The following is a 21,004-nucleotide window of genomic DNA, read 5'->3' as shown; positions in this document are numbered from 1 at the left end:
CTGGTTAAAGACCAGAATAGGAAGTTGCATTAAAGCTGTATTTAAATTTAAGAACATAGTTTTGTAAGCTGGCACCACCCCGTATCCGGGACAGCCAAGAGTGGTAGTTTCCTGATCGACTATCCCAAGCCCCCTTCCCCTCCCTCCGTGATTTCCAGCAGGGGCTGCGAGGAGGACGGTAGGGGGAGTGTGGGGTGGATGACAATACTTTACCCACAGCTAGGAACAGGGTGAGGGGTCACCTTAGATTTCTCTGGGTGGTAATGCAGCTTTAAAGATGACCAGAGAGGAGGCAGCCATTTTGTGGTTTAACTCCATTTCAAGATAAATCAGCCTATCAAATTCACTAGAGAACAAATGATGTCCTTGAGGTCAGAACAAAATGGCTGCTTCCCCTGTAAGCAACAGGGACACAGACATTTTACAATATCCCCTTAAAGTTCATCCCATCCCTTAACGTATGTGTTTACGTCCCTCGGTTATCACTGCACAAGACTACATGACTGGGCGGTTTATTACTAAACAAAACAGTCCCTTAAAGCAACGGAAATACGAGTCCTGTAGTGGAGAAAATATCAAATGTAATCATACGACACACAAATATTATATTATTATATATATATATATATATATATATATATATATATATATATATATATATAATGTATATGTTCATACACAGGGTGCAGGCTGGATATCTTCAAACTCATTCTTAGAATATTTGCTAAAAGAAAAGATTACAGTTCTAGAGTAAGTGAATGACAAGAAAGGGTGGACTCAAAATCTTCACTTCTATGTAGACTTACAGACAGCAGCGTCCTCATACGCCTATCCTTATAGCGCGACTTAGACGCTCCGATTCAGGTAGTGATTCCTGGACTTTGGGGGTTTTTTTCCCCCCTAAATTTAGAGTCTTATTCGCATCGTAGCTGCATCCAAAGTCACTTTTAGTGTACAAGGGACTTAGGATTAGTATATTCTGCTGCAAAGGAATTGGTATTAAGTGGCAGATTGAGCACAGAGATGTGTGTGTGACGCGGGTCACACGTTTTGGAACGCTGACATTTGCCTTTACACGCGGGTTAGCACACAGCAGGTGCCAGCGTCAGTGTCCAGACTCCCCGCGCATTGCAGTTTTATTTTATTACAGATGTGAATAAGACTCAGTTTGTGAAAAAGTATTTGGCGAGACGCATAAGAGGGGATTCATTTATTAATCGATCCTGTAGCTACCGGCTAAAGTGACCAGAAGATATTAAATGGATTGCACGAGCAGCACCGCATTTTCGTGCACTAATGCGCGGGACCAGCTTCAATAAGTGGCTTCTGCTAAGTGCCGGGTGCAACGCAGTTAAGGCGATTCCGGCATTAGCATCCAGCCCTACTTTAGAAAATCGGCGACAGCCTCGGAACTGGTCGCCCAAAACAATTTAATAACTCACGGTCACATTAGACGGGAGCAATAAAAAAAATAATCTCCCCCATAACGTGGCTTATTCGTGGCGAGCTAAATGGGGCTACTTGGCACAGTTTAAGGTTCCGTGTATGTGGACACATCTGTATGTATGAGATTCACATGAAGCCACTTGTATTTTCATTCCAACCTGCTTTAAGTTATTTCATTACATGAATTAAGAGAACCCAATTAGGGTGCCAGTGTGGTATTGCAATTGGTCCTCCTGATATACATGTTTCAAGCAAAGTGTAACGTGTGAAAATAAACAAACGTTAAAATCCTTTATCGCTCCTTTTGGAAAAAAAAAAACAGATATATGCAAGAGGGATTTAATACGAGGTACTATTGCAGGATATTTTGGGTAGTTTCTCTAAGGAACAATTTGGCGGCCTCTCTACGAAACAAGGCGAGCGCAAGCCTCTCCACCCAGCATCACATCCCGGCTCTCGTTCCAATTTATCGTTTACCGACAGCGACTTTGCTTTGAAAACAAATATAAATCCTCCATAATGGAGGGTTTGGTCTCAGCAATAGTGAATAAAATGCACAAAGAAAACCGTAGCAGCAGGTAGCTGCTCCAGCAAACTTGTGATTGAAATCAAAGTCAATACTTTCTTTAGGAAAGTGCGAGCCAAATCAATTTGTCAGGCCCCAGTATTGGGCAGATGTAGACGTTCTTCCTGGCACCCAGCACTGCTAAATCTCGCTTGTTTTCTAGAAAAACACTAGTCCTGAAAGCAAAACACTTAGGGCTGCAGGAGGACATTTGGCTGGAGGACCAGCGTGGCTCTCTTCCACATTTTGGGGGCAGGGTCTGGCCTTGTCCAGCATGCAGAATGGCTCTGGATGTCAGTAGCGTGCGCGGTGCCAGCATTTGGTGCAGGGTAAACAGACTGTTTCCAGGAAGGGACACTTAGCGTTTACTTACTGTATGGTACACATTCATATTGGACTTCCAAGTACTTGTAGGTCCCCGGACACGGGTCAGGGAACACATCCGATCCCGTAATCACCACACACTGCGTTCTATTGTTACACCTGTAATTAGAAAATAAATCAGGCCGTTAACCAGGATTAAACAAAACGAGCGGCTTCAACAGAACCCCAGGTCCCACGCAACCAAATAACGGACACAAAACAGCTACTTATACAATAAAGGCAGGCAAACAAGCCAAAGACTGACTGTTCTACTTTGTGCAACATGTATTATTACTAAATCTCACACTGATGTATGCGAGAGCGTTGCTACTTTGTATGTATATTATTTATACCTTGAAGGGCAAAGATTCTGAGGTGGGATTAAAGCAAAACAGAGCACGTAACTTGGTACCGGTTAGTAAAACCATGTTGCGCTGCAGGTGGGGCGAATATAAAATATGCAGTGTAAAAATAAAGCTGTTTTTTTTTTTTTTTTTTTGCATCTGTGGGCTGCATGCAAAAGCAGACAGTATTTAACCTGCATGCAAAAATAATACATGTATTTTCACTCTTGGCACTGCAATAGCGCTAAGGGTGACGCAGGGACGCTTTCTTCAGATCTGCTAGTTGGTAGCTGCTGTTCTGTTGGTCTCTGCTACAGCAATTAGTGATCATATTAATATTGATCATTATATCATACAAGTACAAATGAGTTGGTATTTAATGTTCCCCATCCAGTGGCCACGCAGCTCGACATTGCAGGTTACTTCATGGAAATCCAACATCATCACCATAGTTAATCAGGTCAGAACTGACACGGCTGGAGAGATATCCCGTTTTCCTGGCCTGCATACCTTACAATAACTATAACAAACAAGTCAGCCATACGTCCTTTAAAAAGTGAGAAGCCGCCCCCTTCGTGCTGCCTGCAATTATCTGCCATGAAAACATGTTTCTTAGACTGTCAGCTAATGTTCTATCCTTGCAAACAAAACTATATATAAAATATTAATAAGCGCATAAATCTGCTTTTCATCTCGCTCTCAAAGTTGTTTTAAACGAACGTTGTTGAGAGCAATGTCAAGGAGCTCCACGTATTTGCAGAGACTTACGGTACAATTAATTTGTCACTTTCAGGAAAAAAAAAAAAAAAAAAAACAATCCGATTCATTAATGATTTAATAAACATGGATAACAAGGGGAAAAAATGCTTTAGAAGTCGGAATTAAAATACGTAGAGTAAATAGAGGGTTTTAAACTGTATTTACGGCTCAGGTTGTGAGTGATCAGTCGAACGGTAGACAGCGTTAACTCATCAGTCCCTGGAATCGCTCAGAAAATCTATAGGACCAGTCAACATTATAAATAAGTCACTGTGTATGTCCCAAATGCAAACTGTGTCAGGGGCTCTAATCGGCCCCTATGGCTACGGTCACCTAATGTTTTCATGGTGCTGTCTCTGGATCTCAACAGAATAGACAATTTTCTGATTGGCTCTTAAAACTCGGATACAAATGTTTGCTTATTCCGTACTGCCCCCCGCATCATGCAGAGCATTTTCCATGGCACTATAATGAACAGTGGGCCTGATTCAGCACAGATCGCAGCTGCGTAATCGCACGCAATAGAGCTGTGAAAATATGCTGTCTGCCACCGCTCAGTCAGCATAGAGACACTACTGCTATCTCACATCCGTAATACCCCGCAGTCCTGTGTATACATCAGTAACATCAGCCACAGCTCAGCCAGCATAGAGACACCCACTACTGCTATCTCACATCTGTAATACCTCACAGTCCTGTGTATACATCTGTAACATCAGTCACAGCACAGCCAGCATAGAGACACCCACTACTGCTATCTCACATCTGTAGTACATCACAGTCCTGTATATACATCTGTAACATCAGCCACAGCACAGCCAGCATAGAGACACCCACTACTGCTATCTCACATCTGTAATACCTCACAGTCCTGTATATACATCTGTAACATCAGCCACAGCACAGCCAGCATAGAGACACCAACTACTGCTATCTCACATCTGTAATACCTCACAGTCCTGTGTATACATCTGTAACATCAGCCACAGCTCAGCCAGCATAGAGACACCCACTACTGCTATCTCACATCTGTAATACCCCCCAGTCCTACGTATACATCGGTAACATCGGACAGTCACGCACAAATAGAGCAGCTCTGAGCTGTCTCCGAATTTGCAAGTCTCGTCGCACGCAGAGAGTATACAAGTGGCTAATTTATGCATGCCCATACAACGGCGTTCCAACGGACAGGCACGTCTGCGTTTCTGTAACCACTCTCCCGTCACCACCCCCAAATATTCACGGCCTGTCACTCACCCTGCGATGGTTTCAACAGTGCGTCCGTAATCGCAGTGTGATCACCGCACATGCTCACTGCGGCGATTGCGCAGTACACAACAATCGGGCGATCTGCGTACACGGCTGCAATTGTGATCCGTGTTGAATCAGGCCCAGTGTTATGTAGTACAGTCAGTTCATAAACTCGTAGGCAAATGTAAACGCTAAAGTAACAAACACTGGACGGCGCTTTAAATTACGAAGGTCATGGTTTCCAACCGGTAAAAAACATTTATTTATTAAATGCTGTATTTTAACTATAATTTGAGGTTGCACAATGTAAAACGTAATGACAGACTCTATTCTCCCCCGTTTGTTATGGCATATTACCGAGCGTGGAAAGATGGAGGAGGATTCTCTGCGCAATCTATTGTGCAAAGTGTTTAAATCCATATTCTTGTTGTACTGATTAAGCAGGGACTTCTGTTTTGGGAAGATAACATTAGTTTCTCTTGTCATGCTCCAAAAACTATTGGGAATCTTCAGCCGATCATTAGATATGCTACGATAAAGCGATAGTGCGTTCTCTTTCTTCCCTAAACGACTTCTCTGCCGCGCTATCGCCCCTCATCTGCACCAGATCATTATTAGAGGTCCCCTGAAACTGCCGCGGCGTGTTCCGTCTCTGGGCCATTGGATGCAGTTTTCAATCGAGGTTTCAGCGTGAAAATATAAATTAAGAAAATTTCATTACCACCTGCCAGGGGCCATTATTCAGCGCTACTCTGAGAGATTAAAAATGCAGGATGGAAATGAAAGGAACATGACATCGACACAGAGCAAAGAGCGGGCAACGTGCGCTGCAAACGGCTCCTTCCGGAGCTACAAAACGCAGAGTGCGGGAAGGAACAGGAGAGCAAGGAAAAAAGTACTCACACACACACAGGATGCCAACTTGACTTTCCTTAATGCAAGGCATTGTGTGTTGTACAATGTAAAGACAACTTGCAAAGTGCAACTCCTATTTCATTCTGCGTCTACTTCTTATGTATGTACAGATGTGTTAGCGTTCCCGCTAGGCTGTTTCAGGGGGGCGCCGTGCCACAGTGTCCCGCAGGTGGGGAAACCGACAGAGCAGCAGTCACCGCCGATGAATGGACGCCGAGCGCATGAATCAGGTATCCATTCACAGTGACCGCGGCGCTTGGGGGCTACCTGGCACGTCCATACCAGACCGGACCTAGAGTGAACACTAGATGTGTCCTTATATATCTTTGCTGCAGTTTCCGATAGCACCGGGCGTCTTTTTTTTTTGCTCAAAATACACCTAAATTGCAATGCGATGCAATTAGGATGCACCAGCAGACTATGCCGATTCATTTGATATGCGACAATTGTATATATCGGTGTGCGACTGAGTCTCCCAATCTGTATACGAAATGCTACAATGTAGCATCAGCACCTTTTTTTTCATTCAAAGTTCCGTTGTGCTTCATATACAGACTCTGGAGCACACAGATATACAGGTGTCACATATAATATTACTCAGCACAGTCTCCCATATACAGACTCAGGAGCACACAGATATACAGGTGTCACATATCACATTACTCAGCGCAGTCTCCTATATACAGACTCAGGAGCACACAGACATACAGGTGTCACATATCACATTACTCAGCGCAGTCTCCTATATACAGACTCAGGAGCACACAGATATACAGGTGTCACATATCACATTACTCAGCGCAGTCTCCCATATACAGACTCAGGAGCACACAGATATACAGGTGTCACATATCACATTACTCAGCGCAGTCTCCCATATACAGACTCAGGAGCACACAGATATACAGGTTACACATCACATTACTCAGCGCAGTCTCCATATACAGACTCAGGAGCACACAGATATACAGGTGTCACATATCACATTACTCAGCACAGTCTCCCATATACAGACTCAGGAGCACACAGATATACAGGTGTCACATATCACATTACTCAGCGCAGTCTCCTATATACAGACTCAGGAGCACACAGATATACAGGTGTCACATATCACATTACTCAGCGCAGTCTCCCATATACAGACTCAGGAGCACACAGATATACAGGTGTCACCTATCACATTACTCAGCGCAGTCTCCCATATACAGACTCAGGAGCACACAGATATACAGGTGTCACATATCACATTACTCAGCGCAGTCTCCCATATACAGACTCAGGAGCACACAGATATACAGGTGTCACCTATCACATTACTCAGCGCAGTCTCCCATATACAGACTCAGGAGCACACAGATATACAGGTGTCACATATCACATTACTCAGCGCAGTCTCCTATATACAGACACAGGAGCACACAGATATACAGGTGTCACATATCACATTACTCAGCGCAGTCTCCCATATACAGACTCAGGAGCACACAGATATACAGGTGTCACATATCACATTACTCAGCGCAGTCTCCTATATACAGACTCAGGAGCACACAGATATACAGGTGTCACATATCACATTACTCAGCGCAGTCTCCTATATACAGACTCAGGAGCACACAGATATACAGGTATCACATTACTCAGCACAGTCTCCTATATACAGACTCAGGAGCACACAGATATACAGGTGTCACATATCACATTACTCAGCGCAGTCTCCATATACAGACTCAGGAACACACAGATATACAGGTGTCACATATCACATCACTCAGCGCAGTCTCCTATATACAGACTCAGGTGCACACAGATATACAGGTGTCACATATCACATTACTCAGCGCAGTCTCCCATATACAGACTCGGGAGCACACAGATATACAGGTGTCACATATCACATTACTCAGCGCAGTCTCTTATATACAGACTCTGGAGCACACAGATATACAGGTGTCACATATCACATTACTCAGCGCAGTCTCCATATACAGACTCAGGAGCACACAGATATACAGGTGTCATATCACATTACTCAGCGCAGTCTCCTATATACAGAGTCAGGAGCACACAGATATACAGGTGTCACCTATCACTTTACCCAGCGCAGTCTCCCAAATACAGACTCAGGAGCACACAGATATACAGGTGTCACATATCACATTACTCAGCGCAGTCTCCTATATACAGACTCAGGAGCACACAGATATACAGGTATCACATTACTCAGCACAGTCTCCTATATACAGACTCAGGAGCACACAGATATACAGGTGTCACATATCACATTACTCAGCGCAGTCTCCATATACAGACTCAGGAACACACAGATATACAGGTGTCACATATCACATCACTCAGCGCAGTCTCCTATATACAGACTCAGGTGCACACAGATATACAGGTGTCACATATCACATTACTCAGCGCAGTCTCCCATATACAGACTCGGGAGCACACAGATATACAGGTGTCACATATCACATTACTCAGCGCAGTCTCTTATATACAGACTCTGGAGCACACAGATATACAGGTGTCACATATCACATTACTCAGCGCAGTCTCCATATACAGACTCAGGAGCACACAGATATACAGGTGTCACATATCACATTAATCAGCGCAGTCTCCCATATACAGACTCAGGAGCACACAGATATACAGGTGTCACATATCACATTACTCAGCGCAGTCTCCATATACAGACTCAGGAGCACACAGATATACAGGTGTCACATATCACATTACTCAGCGCAGTCTCCTATATACAGACTCAGGAGCACACAGATATACAGGTGTCACACATCACATTACCCAGCGCAGTCTCCTATATACAGACTCAGGAGCACACAGATATACAGGTGTCACATCACATTACTCAGCCCAGTCTCCTATATACAGACACAGGAGCACACAGATATACAGGTGTCCCATATCACATTACTCAGCACAGTCTGCTGGTGCGTAATAGTCACATGGCATTGCGACTTAAGACGCATGGTTACCAAAAAAAAAAAAAGAGAGACCCCCGTCCCCCCCCCCCCTGACGCTAGCTTAGCAGCATAGGACCTGGCGGCTCACTCACGCCAGGCAAGTTGAGCTGCGTAGCGTATTGACTCCCTATGTATGAGGACACTTCTGCAGAACAACTGGACAGTACAACTTCTATATATAGGGGGGGAGGGCATACTAAGGACTGCACCACCATGGTGTGACCACAACTAGTTCAGCATGTAGAGAACCACGGTATTCCCACATCCCGCACACACTTTGTAAGCCCCCTAGTACCAGGGCCTGATAGATCTCTTGGCAGCCATGATGGATATTATTGTACATGTGTATATAGCCGCCGCATAGTAGTACTTCTCACTCTGTACCGCCGGTAATGGATATTATTGTACATGTGTATATAGCCGCCGCATAGTAGTACTTCTCACTCTGTACCGCCGGTAATGGATATTATTGTACATGTGTATATAGCCCCCGCATAGTAGTACTTCTCACTCTGTGCTGCCGGTAATGGATATTATTGTACATGTGTATATAGTCGCCGGTAATGGATATTGTTGTACATGTGTATATAGCCGCCGCATAGTAGTACTTCTCACTCTGTACTGCCGGTAATGGATATTATTGTACATGGGTATATAGCCGCCGGTAATGGATATTATTGTACATCTGTATATAGCCGCCGCATAGTAGTACTTCTCACTCTGTGTTGCCGGTAATGGATATTATTGTACATGTGTATATAGCAGCCGCATAGTAGTACTTCTCACTCTGTACTGCCGGTAATGGATATTATTGTACATGTGTATATAGCCGCCGGTAATGGATATTGTTGTACATGTGTATATAGCCGCCGCATAGTAGTACTTCTCACTCTGTACCGCCGGTAATGGATATTATTGTACATCTGTATATAGCCGCCGCATAGTAGTACTTCTCACTCTGTACCGCCGGTAATGGATATTATTGTACATCTGTATATAGCCGCCGCATAGTAGTACTTCTCACTCTGTACTGCCGGTAATGGATATTATTGTACATGTGTATATAGCAGCCGCATAGTAGTACTTCTCACTCTGTGTTGCCGGTAATGGATATTATTGTACATGTGTATATAGCAGCCGCATAGTAGTACTTCTCACTCTGTACTGCCGGTAATGGATATTATTGTACATGTGTATATAGCAGCCGCATAGTAGTACTTCTCACTCTGTGTTGCCGGTAATGGATATTATTGTACATGTGTATATAGCAGCCGCATAGTAGTACTTCTCACTCTGTACTGCCGGTAATGGATATTATTGTACATGTGTATATAGCCGCCGCATAGTAGAACTTCTCACTCTGTACTGCCGGTAATGGATATTATTGTACATGTGTATATAGCCGCCGCATAGTAGAACTTCTCACTCAGTACTGCCGGTAATGGATATTATTGTACATGTGTATATAGCCGCCGGTAATGGATATTATTGTACATGTGTATATATAGCCCCCGCATAGTAGTACTTCTCACTCAGTACTGCCGGTAATGGATATTATTGTACATGTGTATATAGCCCCCGCATAGTAGTACTTCTCACTCTGTGCTGCCGGTAATGGATATTATTGTACATGTGTATATAGCCGCCGCATAGTAGAACTTCTCACTCTGTGCTGCCGGTAATGGATATTATTGTACATCTGTATATAGCTGCCGCATAGTTTAACTTCTCACTCTGTACTGCCGGTAATGGATATTATTGTACATGTGTATATAGCCGCCGGTAATGGATATTATTGTACATGTGTATATAGCTGCCGCATAGTAGTACTTCTCACTCTGTACTACCGGTAATGGATATTATTGTACATGTGTATATAGCCCCCGCATAGTAGTACTTCTCACTCTGTACTGCCGGTAATGGATATTATTGTACATGTGTATATAGCCGCCGGTAATGGATATTATTGTACATGTGTATATAGCTGCCGCATAGTAGTACTTCTCACTCTGTACTGCCGGTAATGGATATTATTGTACATCTGAATATAGCCGCCGCATAGTAGTACTTCTAACTCTGTACTGCCGGTAATGGTTATTTTTGTACATGTGTATATAGTTGCCGCATAGTAGAACTTCTCACTCTGTGCTGCCGGTAATGGATATTATTGTACATGTGTATATAGCCGCCGCATAGTAGTACTTCTCACTCTGTACTGCCGGTAATGGATATTATTGTACATGTGTATATAGCCCCCGCATAGTAGTACTTCTCACTCTGTACTGCCGGTAATGGATATTATTGTACATGTGTATATAGCCCCCGCATAGTAGTACTTCTCACTCTGTACTGCCGGTAATGGATATTATTGTACATGTGTATATAGCCGCCGCATAGTAGAACTTCTCACTCTGTACTGCCGGTAATGGATATTATTGTACATGTGTATATAGCTGCCGCATAGTAGTACTTCTCACTCTGTACTGCCGGTAATGGATATTATTGTACATGTGTATATAGCCCCCGCATAGTAGTACTTCTCACTCTGTACTGCCGGTAATGGATATTATTGTACATGTGTATATAGCCGCCGGTAATGGATATTATTGTACATGTGTATATAGCTGCCGCATAGTAGTACTTCTCACTCTGTACTGCCGGTAATGGATATTATTGTACATCTGAATATAGCCGCCGCATAGTAGTACTTCTAACTCTGTACCGCCGGTAATGGATATTATTGTACATGTGTATATAGCCGCCGCATAGTAGTACTTCTCACTCTGTACTGCCGGTAATGGATATTATTGTACATGTGTATATAGCCCCCGCATAGTAGTACTTCTCACTCTGTGCTGCCGGTAATGGATATTATTGTACATGTGTATATAGCCGCCGCATAGTAGAACTTCTCACTCTGTACCGCCGGTAATGGATATTATTGTACAGGTAATGGATATTATTGTACATGTGTATATAGCCTCCGCATAGTAGTACTTCTCACTCTTACCGCCGGTAATGGATATTATTGTACATGTGTATATAGCCCCCGCATAGTAGTACTTCTCACTCTGTACCGCCGGTAATGGATATTATTGTACATGTGTATATAGCCCCCGCATAGTAGTACTTCTCACTCTGTACTGCTGGTAATGGATATTATTGTACATGCGTATATAGCCGCCGGTAATGGATATTATTGTACATGTGTATATAGCCTGCGCATAGTAGTACTTCTCACTCTGTACTGCTGGTAATGGATATTATTGTACATGTGTATATAGCCGCCGCATAGTAGAACTTCTCACTCTGTACCTCCGGTAATGGTTATTATTGTACATGTAGAGGCAGCAGCGCCGTACGGTGTTTTGGACTCAGCACTGGTGTGTAGCTCAGTCAGGGGAGAACGTTACAGTACAGCAGAAGACGATTGTGAGGACATTTGGTTACAGATATTGTATAAAAATGCTAAATCACCAGCGCCGCCATTTGCAGAGTTATGGAGAGGAATACTGGAAAATGGTGGATAAAGGAGATCACAGAAATGGGGCAGCCGTCGCCTCCGAAACGCTGCCGCCATCATACCAGATGAAACGCACAGGAAAGTGGGTGAAATGAAGTAAGAAAGTGGAGCTCCATTAAAGTGATTGAAAACTAATGAATTCCCCATGAAAAACCTTCAATGCAAAGTAACCATGAAATTAAAAAACTAAATGTAGTGTAATTAATATATAAAGTACACGTATCCTAAGACAATCCAGTTATTTGTTGTAGGAGTGTTAAACACAAGCACTCTAATTATTGTCCCCATCAACATATAAATTGGTGCCGCTTTCTGCTTGCGGTAAATAGGAGATTTGCGGGCAGGTCAGACGTGTTGCGCAGAGCGTGGGGATCCTACTATATAACCTTGTAGAGATTATTTTTATTTTATTTTTTTTCGTTGTTACAAAGTAAAATTCTGTTTTTACTTTGTTTATATTCAATCAGAGCAAATTCAGAACCTCACCCGAATTATAACCAGTATGTCAGAATGAAGCATTCTCAGAACTAGACACAAATGGGAGAGGTTAGCAATCGAACGAATACAAAAATAAAAGAATGCAATATGTGACCCATAGCAACTAGCACCGGGCTTCCACCTGCGGCACCCAGCTTAGAGCCCGCACAGGGGATAAGACTGAATGGAAACAGCCAACTTCAGCATCATCCGGCCTTCCCTGCACAATGGGGACGTTAGGGCAGGAGTAGGAGAACCATGTAACATACGTGAGGCGCAGTATGGGAGGTAAGAGAACTCAGGCAGCACATCGGAGGAGCAGTATGGGGGTAAGTGGGGGAAATCAGGCAGCACATCGGAGCAGCAGTATGGGAGGTAAATGGGGGAAATCAGGCAGCACATCGGAGGAGCAGTATGGGGGTAAGTGGGGGAACTCAGGCAGCACATCGGAGGAGTATGGGGGTAAGTGGGGGAAATCAGGCAGCACATCGGAGGAGCAGTATGGGGGTTAGTGGGGGAAATCAGACAGCACATCGGAGTAGTATGGGGGTAAGTGGGGGAAATCAGACAGCACATCGGAGGAGCAGTATGGGGATAAGTGGGGGAAGTCAGGCAGCACATCGGGGGTGCAGTATGGGGTAAGTAGGAGAACCATGTAACATACGTGAGGCGCAGTATGGGAGGTAAGTAAGGGAACACAGGCAGCACATCGGAGGAGCAGTATGGGGGTAAGTGGGGGAAATCAGGCAGCACATCGGAGGAGCAGTATGGGGGCAAGTGGGGGAAGTCAGGCAGCACATCGGAGGTGCAGTATGGGGGTAAGTGGGGGAAGTCAGGCAGCACATCGGAGGTGCAGTATGGGGTAAGTAGGAGAACCATGTAACATACGTGAGGCGCAGTATGGGAGGTAAGTAAGGGAACTCAGGCAGCACATTGGAGGAGCAGTATGGGGGTAAGTGGGGGAAATCAGGCAGCACATCGGAGGAGCAGTATGGGGGTAAGTGGGGGAAATCAGGCAGCACATCGGAGGAGCAGTATGGGGGTAAGTGGGGGAACTCAGTCAGTACATGTGAGATCTGAGAGCATTTTACAACGAGTGGGACACCCGAGCTGCATTTTATCAGGTGGTGATATGACCGCACTTGTTTAGGAATTTGGGGCAAGTGAGAGGCACGTGGGAGCATTTTGGTACAAGTATGTGGGGGCATTTTGGAGCAGGTAAGGGGGTATTTGTGTGGGCATTTTGATGCAGGTGAAGTACATGTGGGAACAATTCGAAGCAAGTGAGATATGGGTGGGTATTTTACAGCAGGCGAGGTGGTATGTGGGGGCATTTTGGAGCAGGTGAAGGAGTACGTGGAAACACTGCAGCAGCTGAGGTGGCATTTCACTATGACATACCTCTGGAATTCTAGGGGCTGTTTTTCCTTACTGAAACTCAGCGTAAAGCACGGCCCATTGGAAGGTTGAAGATTGGCATAAGTGGCCCTTGACGTATATTGGCTTATTCACCACTGGCCTAGAAGCTGGAGGTAGATGTCTGATTGGTGCGGTGTGTTGCAGCATTTCTCCCTCCTGGGATGCTTCCATATCGGTGCAGTTTCTTCAGAACACATGATAAATCAATGACGTTACCCAGAGGAACCAATCACAGTCTGTCACTTTTGTTTTTAGTAAATGAAAGCAAGCACCTCATTGGTTGCTATGGGTGACCCCAACTATTTTTTTGTGCACCATATTAAACGCTTCTGGCTTGTCCTACCAATGATTTAATGCACCATTCCCATGTATTTCTGTACAGTCTTAGCTCAGGGAAATCATTTTACAGAAATTCTCACCATTGCCGTGTGGAAATGGAATGACATCTACAGCCCAGAAAATTGGGATTCGCAATGGGCTTCTCTAGTTAGTTCAAATTAGCCAGGAACTCGATAGCAGACCATACAAACGATGCAGGGTATTAAGACGCAACCTTGCAGGACCTTGGAAGCTATCTTGGGATTTTTTTTCTACATAACCTCAGCTAATTATCGGCGGAGTTAGAGGCTTAGTGGCAGGTAATTTTTCTTGCAACGGGAGATTTTGGGCTTTTCAATATTTAATTAGGAGTTGTTACGATATGAAAATTCTTGCATATACATGCTCGTCAATTCTCACACCGACTCTCCTAATTACATTCACATTTAGATTGGTCATCCTAAAAATCACCTCTCTTATAATTATTTACTCCTTAAAGAACACTCAAAGGAAAAAAATATTTTTCACCTTTACGGCTCTAGCGCTCCACAAATTGCTTCTCTGAACCGTTAATTACCCACTTAGAGGATTACAGGCTACAATAATGCAAAGGAACCTGCACTGAGGATACATTTTATAGGCTGGAGAAAAAAATAAATATATATGTATGAAATCTCATTTTCTGTAAAGTCACCCAAGAGGACGGGATTTTTTATATTATACAGCAGAAACTACGCGGTGAGATCGGTGGATTCCGGAGGGTAACCGTGGTGATTTGTTTGTGTAGCTCAACAAACCGCAAGAAGTGTGGAAAACTGGACTGAATTAATTAGACTATTCACAGCTAGATACGATCACATTTGTATCAGCATTCTAAAGGGGAATTTCATGCAAGTTTACTTTTACTTTACAGGTTGAGTCTCCCATATCCAAATATTCCGAAATACGGAATAATTTTAGCATGACTCAGATAATGAAACCTTTGATTTTTGATGGTTCAATGTACACAAACTTTGTCTAAGGCACAAATGATTACAAATATTGTATAAAATTACCTTCAGGCTGTGTGTATGAAATATAAATTAATTTAATTTCTGTACACAAACTTTGCTTGAGCCACAAAATTATTGAAACTATTGTATACAATTACCTGCAGGCCGTGTGTATAAGGTGTATATAACACATAAATGCATAGTGTGTGTATATTGGGGTCCCATTCCCAAGTTTTTTCATTATGGTATGTAAATATTCAAAAAATACGGAATATTCCGTTATCCAAAATACCCCTAGTCCCAAGCATTTTGGATATGGCAGACTCAACCTGTGTGTGTGTGTATATATGTATATATATGTGCATATATATATATATATATATATATATATATATATATATATATATATATATATACACACACACATATACACATATACATATATACACACATATACACATATATATATATATACACACACATACATACTTATCTACACACACACATATATATATACACACATACAAAAATACATATATATAAAAATATATACACACACTTACAAACACACGCATACTATATACACACACACACATTATATACACATACTATATTATATGCACACATACATACTGTATACACACATACTATATACACACACACACTATATACACATACATACATACATACTATATACACACACATACATACTATATACACACACATTATATACACATACTATATTATATGCACACATACATACTGTATACACACATACTATATACACACACATACTATATACACATACATACATACATACTATATACACACACATACATACTATATACACACACACACATTATATACACATACTATATTATATGCACACATACATACTGTATACACACATACTATATACACACACACTATATACACATACATACTATATACACACACATACATACTATATACACACACATACATACATAATACACACATTATAAGTAAAGGCTGCAAAAAAAATCTGCCTTAATCCTTCATTATTTGTAAAGCGCAATGACCTATGTTGGCATTATATAAGTAAATGTAAATATATTAAGCCAAATCATCAATGGTGAGCTGAACAAGTTAGTCACAATAAGGGAAATCATTGAGGCACGAGGCACTTGTAGCACCTCCAGCTCCTAGTACATTGAGAAGCCAACTGTTACTTTTCCCCACAAAATGTTGTTCTGCCTTTCCCTATAAATTGTGTTACCATGAATCTGCAAAGACCTAACACAGAGAAGACAATATTCCCAACGGCGCCCATGGACAATTCAGAAATCTATAACAGAGCGTTATACAGCTCGCGTCACTTAGTCGTGTGAAAGGCTCATTCACCTCAACGTGTTGCACCAGATTCAAAGGAGGGAAAAATAAAAAATAAAAAGACGACTTTGCACATCTTGTCAAGACACCCGACATCTGTGAATTTGCGCATCCATGCAGCTTGCAGCGCCTAATTACAGCATAAGAGGACGCGGTGTAAACTGCGCAAGTGATGACATCATCAGCACTGGGGTTCACAATATAACGCAACAATATGCTCCTAACCAAATGCCAGGAATCTTATAAAATGCCCAAAATCTGGTCATCAGAGTGTAGAGGTAATAGAGACAAACTCATTTAGGTGGAACGCATTAAATCCACAGGACGGGTCGCTTGTGTTAGTGGCCACTGAATACGAAGACTGAATACAAGCAGAACAATAGATATGACAGCTCCCAATCACACTCCCATAAAGTGCCTGCTGCGGAATTTAAACCGCAAGCTCCAACGGCGAAGGGGGAAATGACTTATCCAAGAGTCTATGGAAACCTGTGTAATATGTTGGCGTTACACAAACAAACAATATAGAAGTTAAACATTTTATTAATCGAATAAAGCGAAGGTAAATTCTTTCAGAAACTTGCAACGTTTCAAGACACTACTGTCTGTATTTACTGAAGAGTAGAATAAATGGCGCTGCGGAGCGGTAGATGGAACTCCCGTCAGATACATGTCTGTTTTAATCCTTTTATCGGAATGCTTAACACTGCGGGAATCTGGTGAGTTTACACAATTAGTGGCTCCATTCCTGCAATCCTCAGCACGGCGCAGAACTGGGAGAAAATGGGATTGTATTCACAGGAGCTGTGGGGGCCGCCGGCAGGGAGTGGCTGATAGGACAGGGACACAGAATTGCCGTGGGGGGGTGTTCATGGTAACTGAACAGGAACTCTTAAGCATTCAGCCAACATTTTATTGCCCGAAATGCTATCTTGTTTAATTTCCCCTCCACAAGGGATCCTGTGAGCTCCCCTCCGTCACTTACATTTCCCAGAAATGATAAATGCACAAAGAAAATGATGGCGTTCTTATCTGGCGTTTTAGCATGAGAATGAGCGCAGAACATATTTTTGCAAACATAAAGAGACGGACGAATTTAGCCGGTGTTAAACGTTACCATCTAAACAGGCAGCTATGTAAAGCTAAGTTCAGAAAAGAAAAATGACAAATCCCCTTCTAGTATTAAACACAGATACAATCTGAGACGACGCTGCTTAGGAAGAGATTGCATTTCTTTTCTCCTGCAGATATGCAAATACCTACAAAGAGTAGGAACCTGATAACGCATCTGCTGTGCGAGACTTAAATACAATGTCACAATAGCTGACAAACCAGCGGGAAATAAACTAGTTCTTGTAAATGGTCAACGCGGGACAGGGAATTACAGTATTTCTGCTCAGCCGGGACGGGATAGAAAGCGCACAAAGCATAGTAGCCAAAATAAAACTTCTAATAATGGCGGATAACTAATACAAAACGTAAAAGTATCGCACGAGATGTCCGAGAGACAGAGCTCCAATTCTCAGGCAAATAAGTGTCAACCTTGATTCATAGATGTATATAGCAGAAACAGGTAAGCTGTGGACTGTTGTGGGACTACAAGCAACAGCATGCCTAGCTCTGGACTGCAGCAGGGTCTTAAGGGAAGTCTACACACATTATAAATATGTACAGAAAGAAGAGAGAGCCAGCGAGCGAGGCAGGAGAGAGCCAGCGAGCGAGGCAGGAGAGAGCCAGCGAGCGAGGCAGGAGAGAGCCAGCGAGCGAGGCAGGAGAGAGCCAGCGAGCGAGGCAGGAGAGAGCCAGCGAGCGAGGCAGGAGAGAGCCAGCGAGCGAGGCAGGAGAGAGCCAGCGAGCGAGGCAGGAGAGAGCCAGCGAGCGAGGCAGGAGAGAGCCAGCGAGCGAGGCAGGAGAGAGCCAGCGAGCGAGGCAGGAGAGAGCCAGCGAGCGAGGCAGGAGAGAGCCAGCGAGCGAGGCAGGAGAGAGCCAGCGAGCGAGGCAGGAGAGAGCCAGCGAGCGAGGCAGGAGAGAGCCAGCGAGCGAGGCAGGAGAGAGCCAGCGAGCGAGGCAGGAGAGAGCCAGCGAGCGAGGCAGGAGAGAGCCAGCGAGCGAGGCAGGAGAGAGCCAGCGAGCGAGGCAGGAGAGAGCCAGCGAGCGAGGCAGGAGAGAGCCAGCGAGCGAGGCAGGAGAGAGCCAGCGAGCGAGGCAGGAGAGAGCCAGCGAGCGAGGCAGGAGAGAGCCAGCGAGCGAGGCAGGAGAGAGCCAGCGAGCGAGGCAGGAGAGAGCCAGCGAGCGAGGCAGGAGAGAGCCAGCGAGCGAGGCAGGAGAGAGCCAGCGAGCGAGGCAGGAGAGAGCCAGCGAGCGAGGCAGGAGAGAGCCAGCGAGCGAGGCAGGAGAGAGCCAGCGAGCGAGGCAGGAGAGAGCCAGCGAGCGAGGCAGGAGAGAGCCAGCGAGCGAGGCAGGAGAGAGCCAGCGAGCGAGGCAGGAGAGAGCCAGCGAGCGAGGCAGGAGAGAGCCAGCGAGCGAGGCAGGAGAGAGCCAGCGAGCGAGGCAGGAGAGAGCCAGCGAGCGAGGCAGGAGAGAGCCAGCGAGCGAGGCAGGAGAGAGCCAGCGAGCGAGGCAGGAGAGAGCCAGCGAGCGAGGCAGGAGAGAGCCCGAGAGCGAGGCAGGAGAGAGCCAGCGAGCGAGGCAGGAGAGAGCCAGCGAGCGAGGCAGGAGAGAGCCAGCGAGCGAGGCAGGAGAGAGCCAGCGAGCGAGGCAGGAGAGAGCCAGCGAGCGAGGCAGGAGAGAGCCAGCGAGCGAGGCAGGAGAGAGCCAGCGAGCGAGGCAGGAGAGAGCCAGCGAGCGAGGCAGGAGAGAGCCAGCGAGCGAGGCAGGAGAGAGCCAGCGAGCGAGGCAGGAGAGAGCCAGCGAGCGAGGCAGGAGAGAGCCAGCGAGCGAGGCAGGAGAGAGCCAGCGAGCGAGGCAGGAGAGAGCCAGCGAGCGAGGCAGGAGAGAGCCAGCGAGCGAGGCAGGAGAGAGCCAGCGAGCGAGGCAGGAGAGAGCCAGCGAGCGAGGCAGGAGAGAGCCAGCGAGCGAGGCAGGAGAGAGCCAGCGAGCGAGGCAGGAGAGAGCCAGCGAGCGAGGCAGGAGAGAGCCAGCGAGCGAGGCAGGAGAGAGCCAGCGAGCGAGGCAGGAGAGAGCCAGCGAGGCAGGAGAGAGCCAGCGAGGCCGGGACGCAGAAAGAGAGAGAGAGAGAGACAGAATAATAACACCAGTTGATATTAATACGCTGTATGAAGATGAAAATATACAATAAAGGGCAGGGAGGCTGTGTATCTGACAGGACTATTACCCTTCCTTTCAAACACAGTAAGGCACATAATGTAAGTTACACAGTACATTAATCAGGAATTCTGCAGCACTCCTGTAAGAACTGTTCAATTTCTAGTCCAAAGGTCAGTCTCTCATCTCCGGGGACCCGGCCTACTTCTGTATCATTTTCCAAACCCTTTAATATATCACCAAGTAACTCTTACTGTAAGTAGCCTAATTTAACAAAAAAAATCCTCTAAATGAGAGGATTTATTTAACATAGTGTTAGTTGAAAAATCAGATTCTTCATTAAAAACCTGGCGTACATTCTCCTCACCCCCAGCCACAAATCCCTGGTGGACTCCAGAGTGGCGAATGCGAAGTGTTAAACGATACGCGTGGCGTGATATAAAGAGGCCTGTACAAGGCCTGTAATTGCCGTCATGCCAGTGGGCACTTCATGTTGTGGCGCACACACCCACGTTCCCCTCATACCCACGTATGATCACTCAGAACAGAAGAAAATAAAAATGGTCTTGTGTCCATTGTTCGGTCACATCTGGAGAAACCCGTGGGCACGGTGCCGTAATTTAAGGAATGTATATATATAACCTGACGACTCTATGTATGGGTTACAACCGCCCCACACACACCAAACACTGCCCGTATGAGTCTGCTTAATACTTTTCCTGGTGTTTTACAAATATGCTCATTTAAATGAACGGATGGCGAAATGTGAATGTAGAGGACAGGACTGTATCGTGGGGACGCGGTCAGGATCCAGCACAGAGGAGAGAATAAGACCAGTGTTCTCCCCAGGCTGATTTCTGCGGGTGCATCGCCCGGCAGTAACTACCTACCGCCCGGCGCTTTCCCCCGACGACCCCCGCTGTGGAACGCTGGCCTCTGAAGTGACCGGAGGCTAAAGAAGCCCCCGATCACTTCAGAGGCCGGCGTTCCCAGTGTTGCAC

General features: G+C 44.9%; 1 protein-coding gene across 24 annotated transcripts in view; it reads right to left on the bottom strand.

The window, feature by feature from the left end:
• The window catches only part of ADGRL2 (adhesion G protein-coupled receptor L2), a 179,679-nt gene that overhangs the window by 72,460 nt on the left and 86,215 nt on the right, over positions 1 to 21,004 (bottom strand). For all 24 annotated transcript variants that reach the window (XM_088463328.1, XM_088463331.1, XM_088463332.1 and 21 more), the window contains exon 4: positions 2,385 to 2,494. In XM_088463328.1, coding sequence (XP_088319454.1) covers positions 2,385 to 2,494 — 110 coding nt within the window. The remainder of the gene's footprint in view (positions 1 to 2,384; positions 2,495 to 21,004) is intronic.

This window comes from Taudactylus pleione, unplaced genomic scaffold (genome assembly GCF_031769625.1).
Source record: "Taudactylus pleione unplaced genomic scaffold, aTauple2 ptg001343l, whole genome shotgun sequence".
NCBI lineage: Eukaryota > Metazoa > Chordata > Amphibia > Anura > Myobatrachidae > Taudactylus > Taudactylus pleione.
The sequence above is the reverse complement of the archived record's forward strand: the minus strand, read 5'-3'. Positions and strand labels throughout refer to the sequence as shown.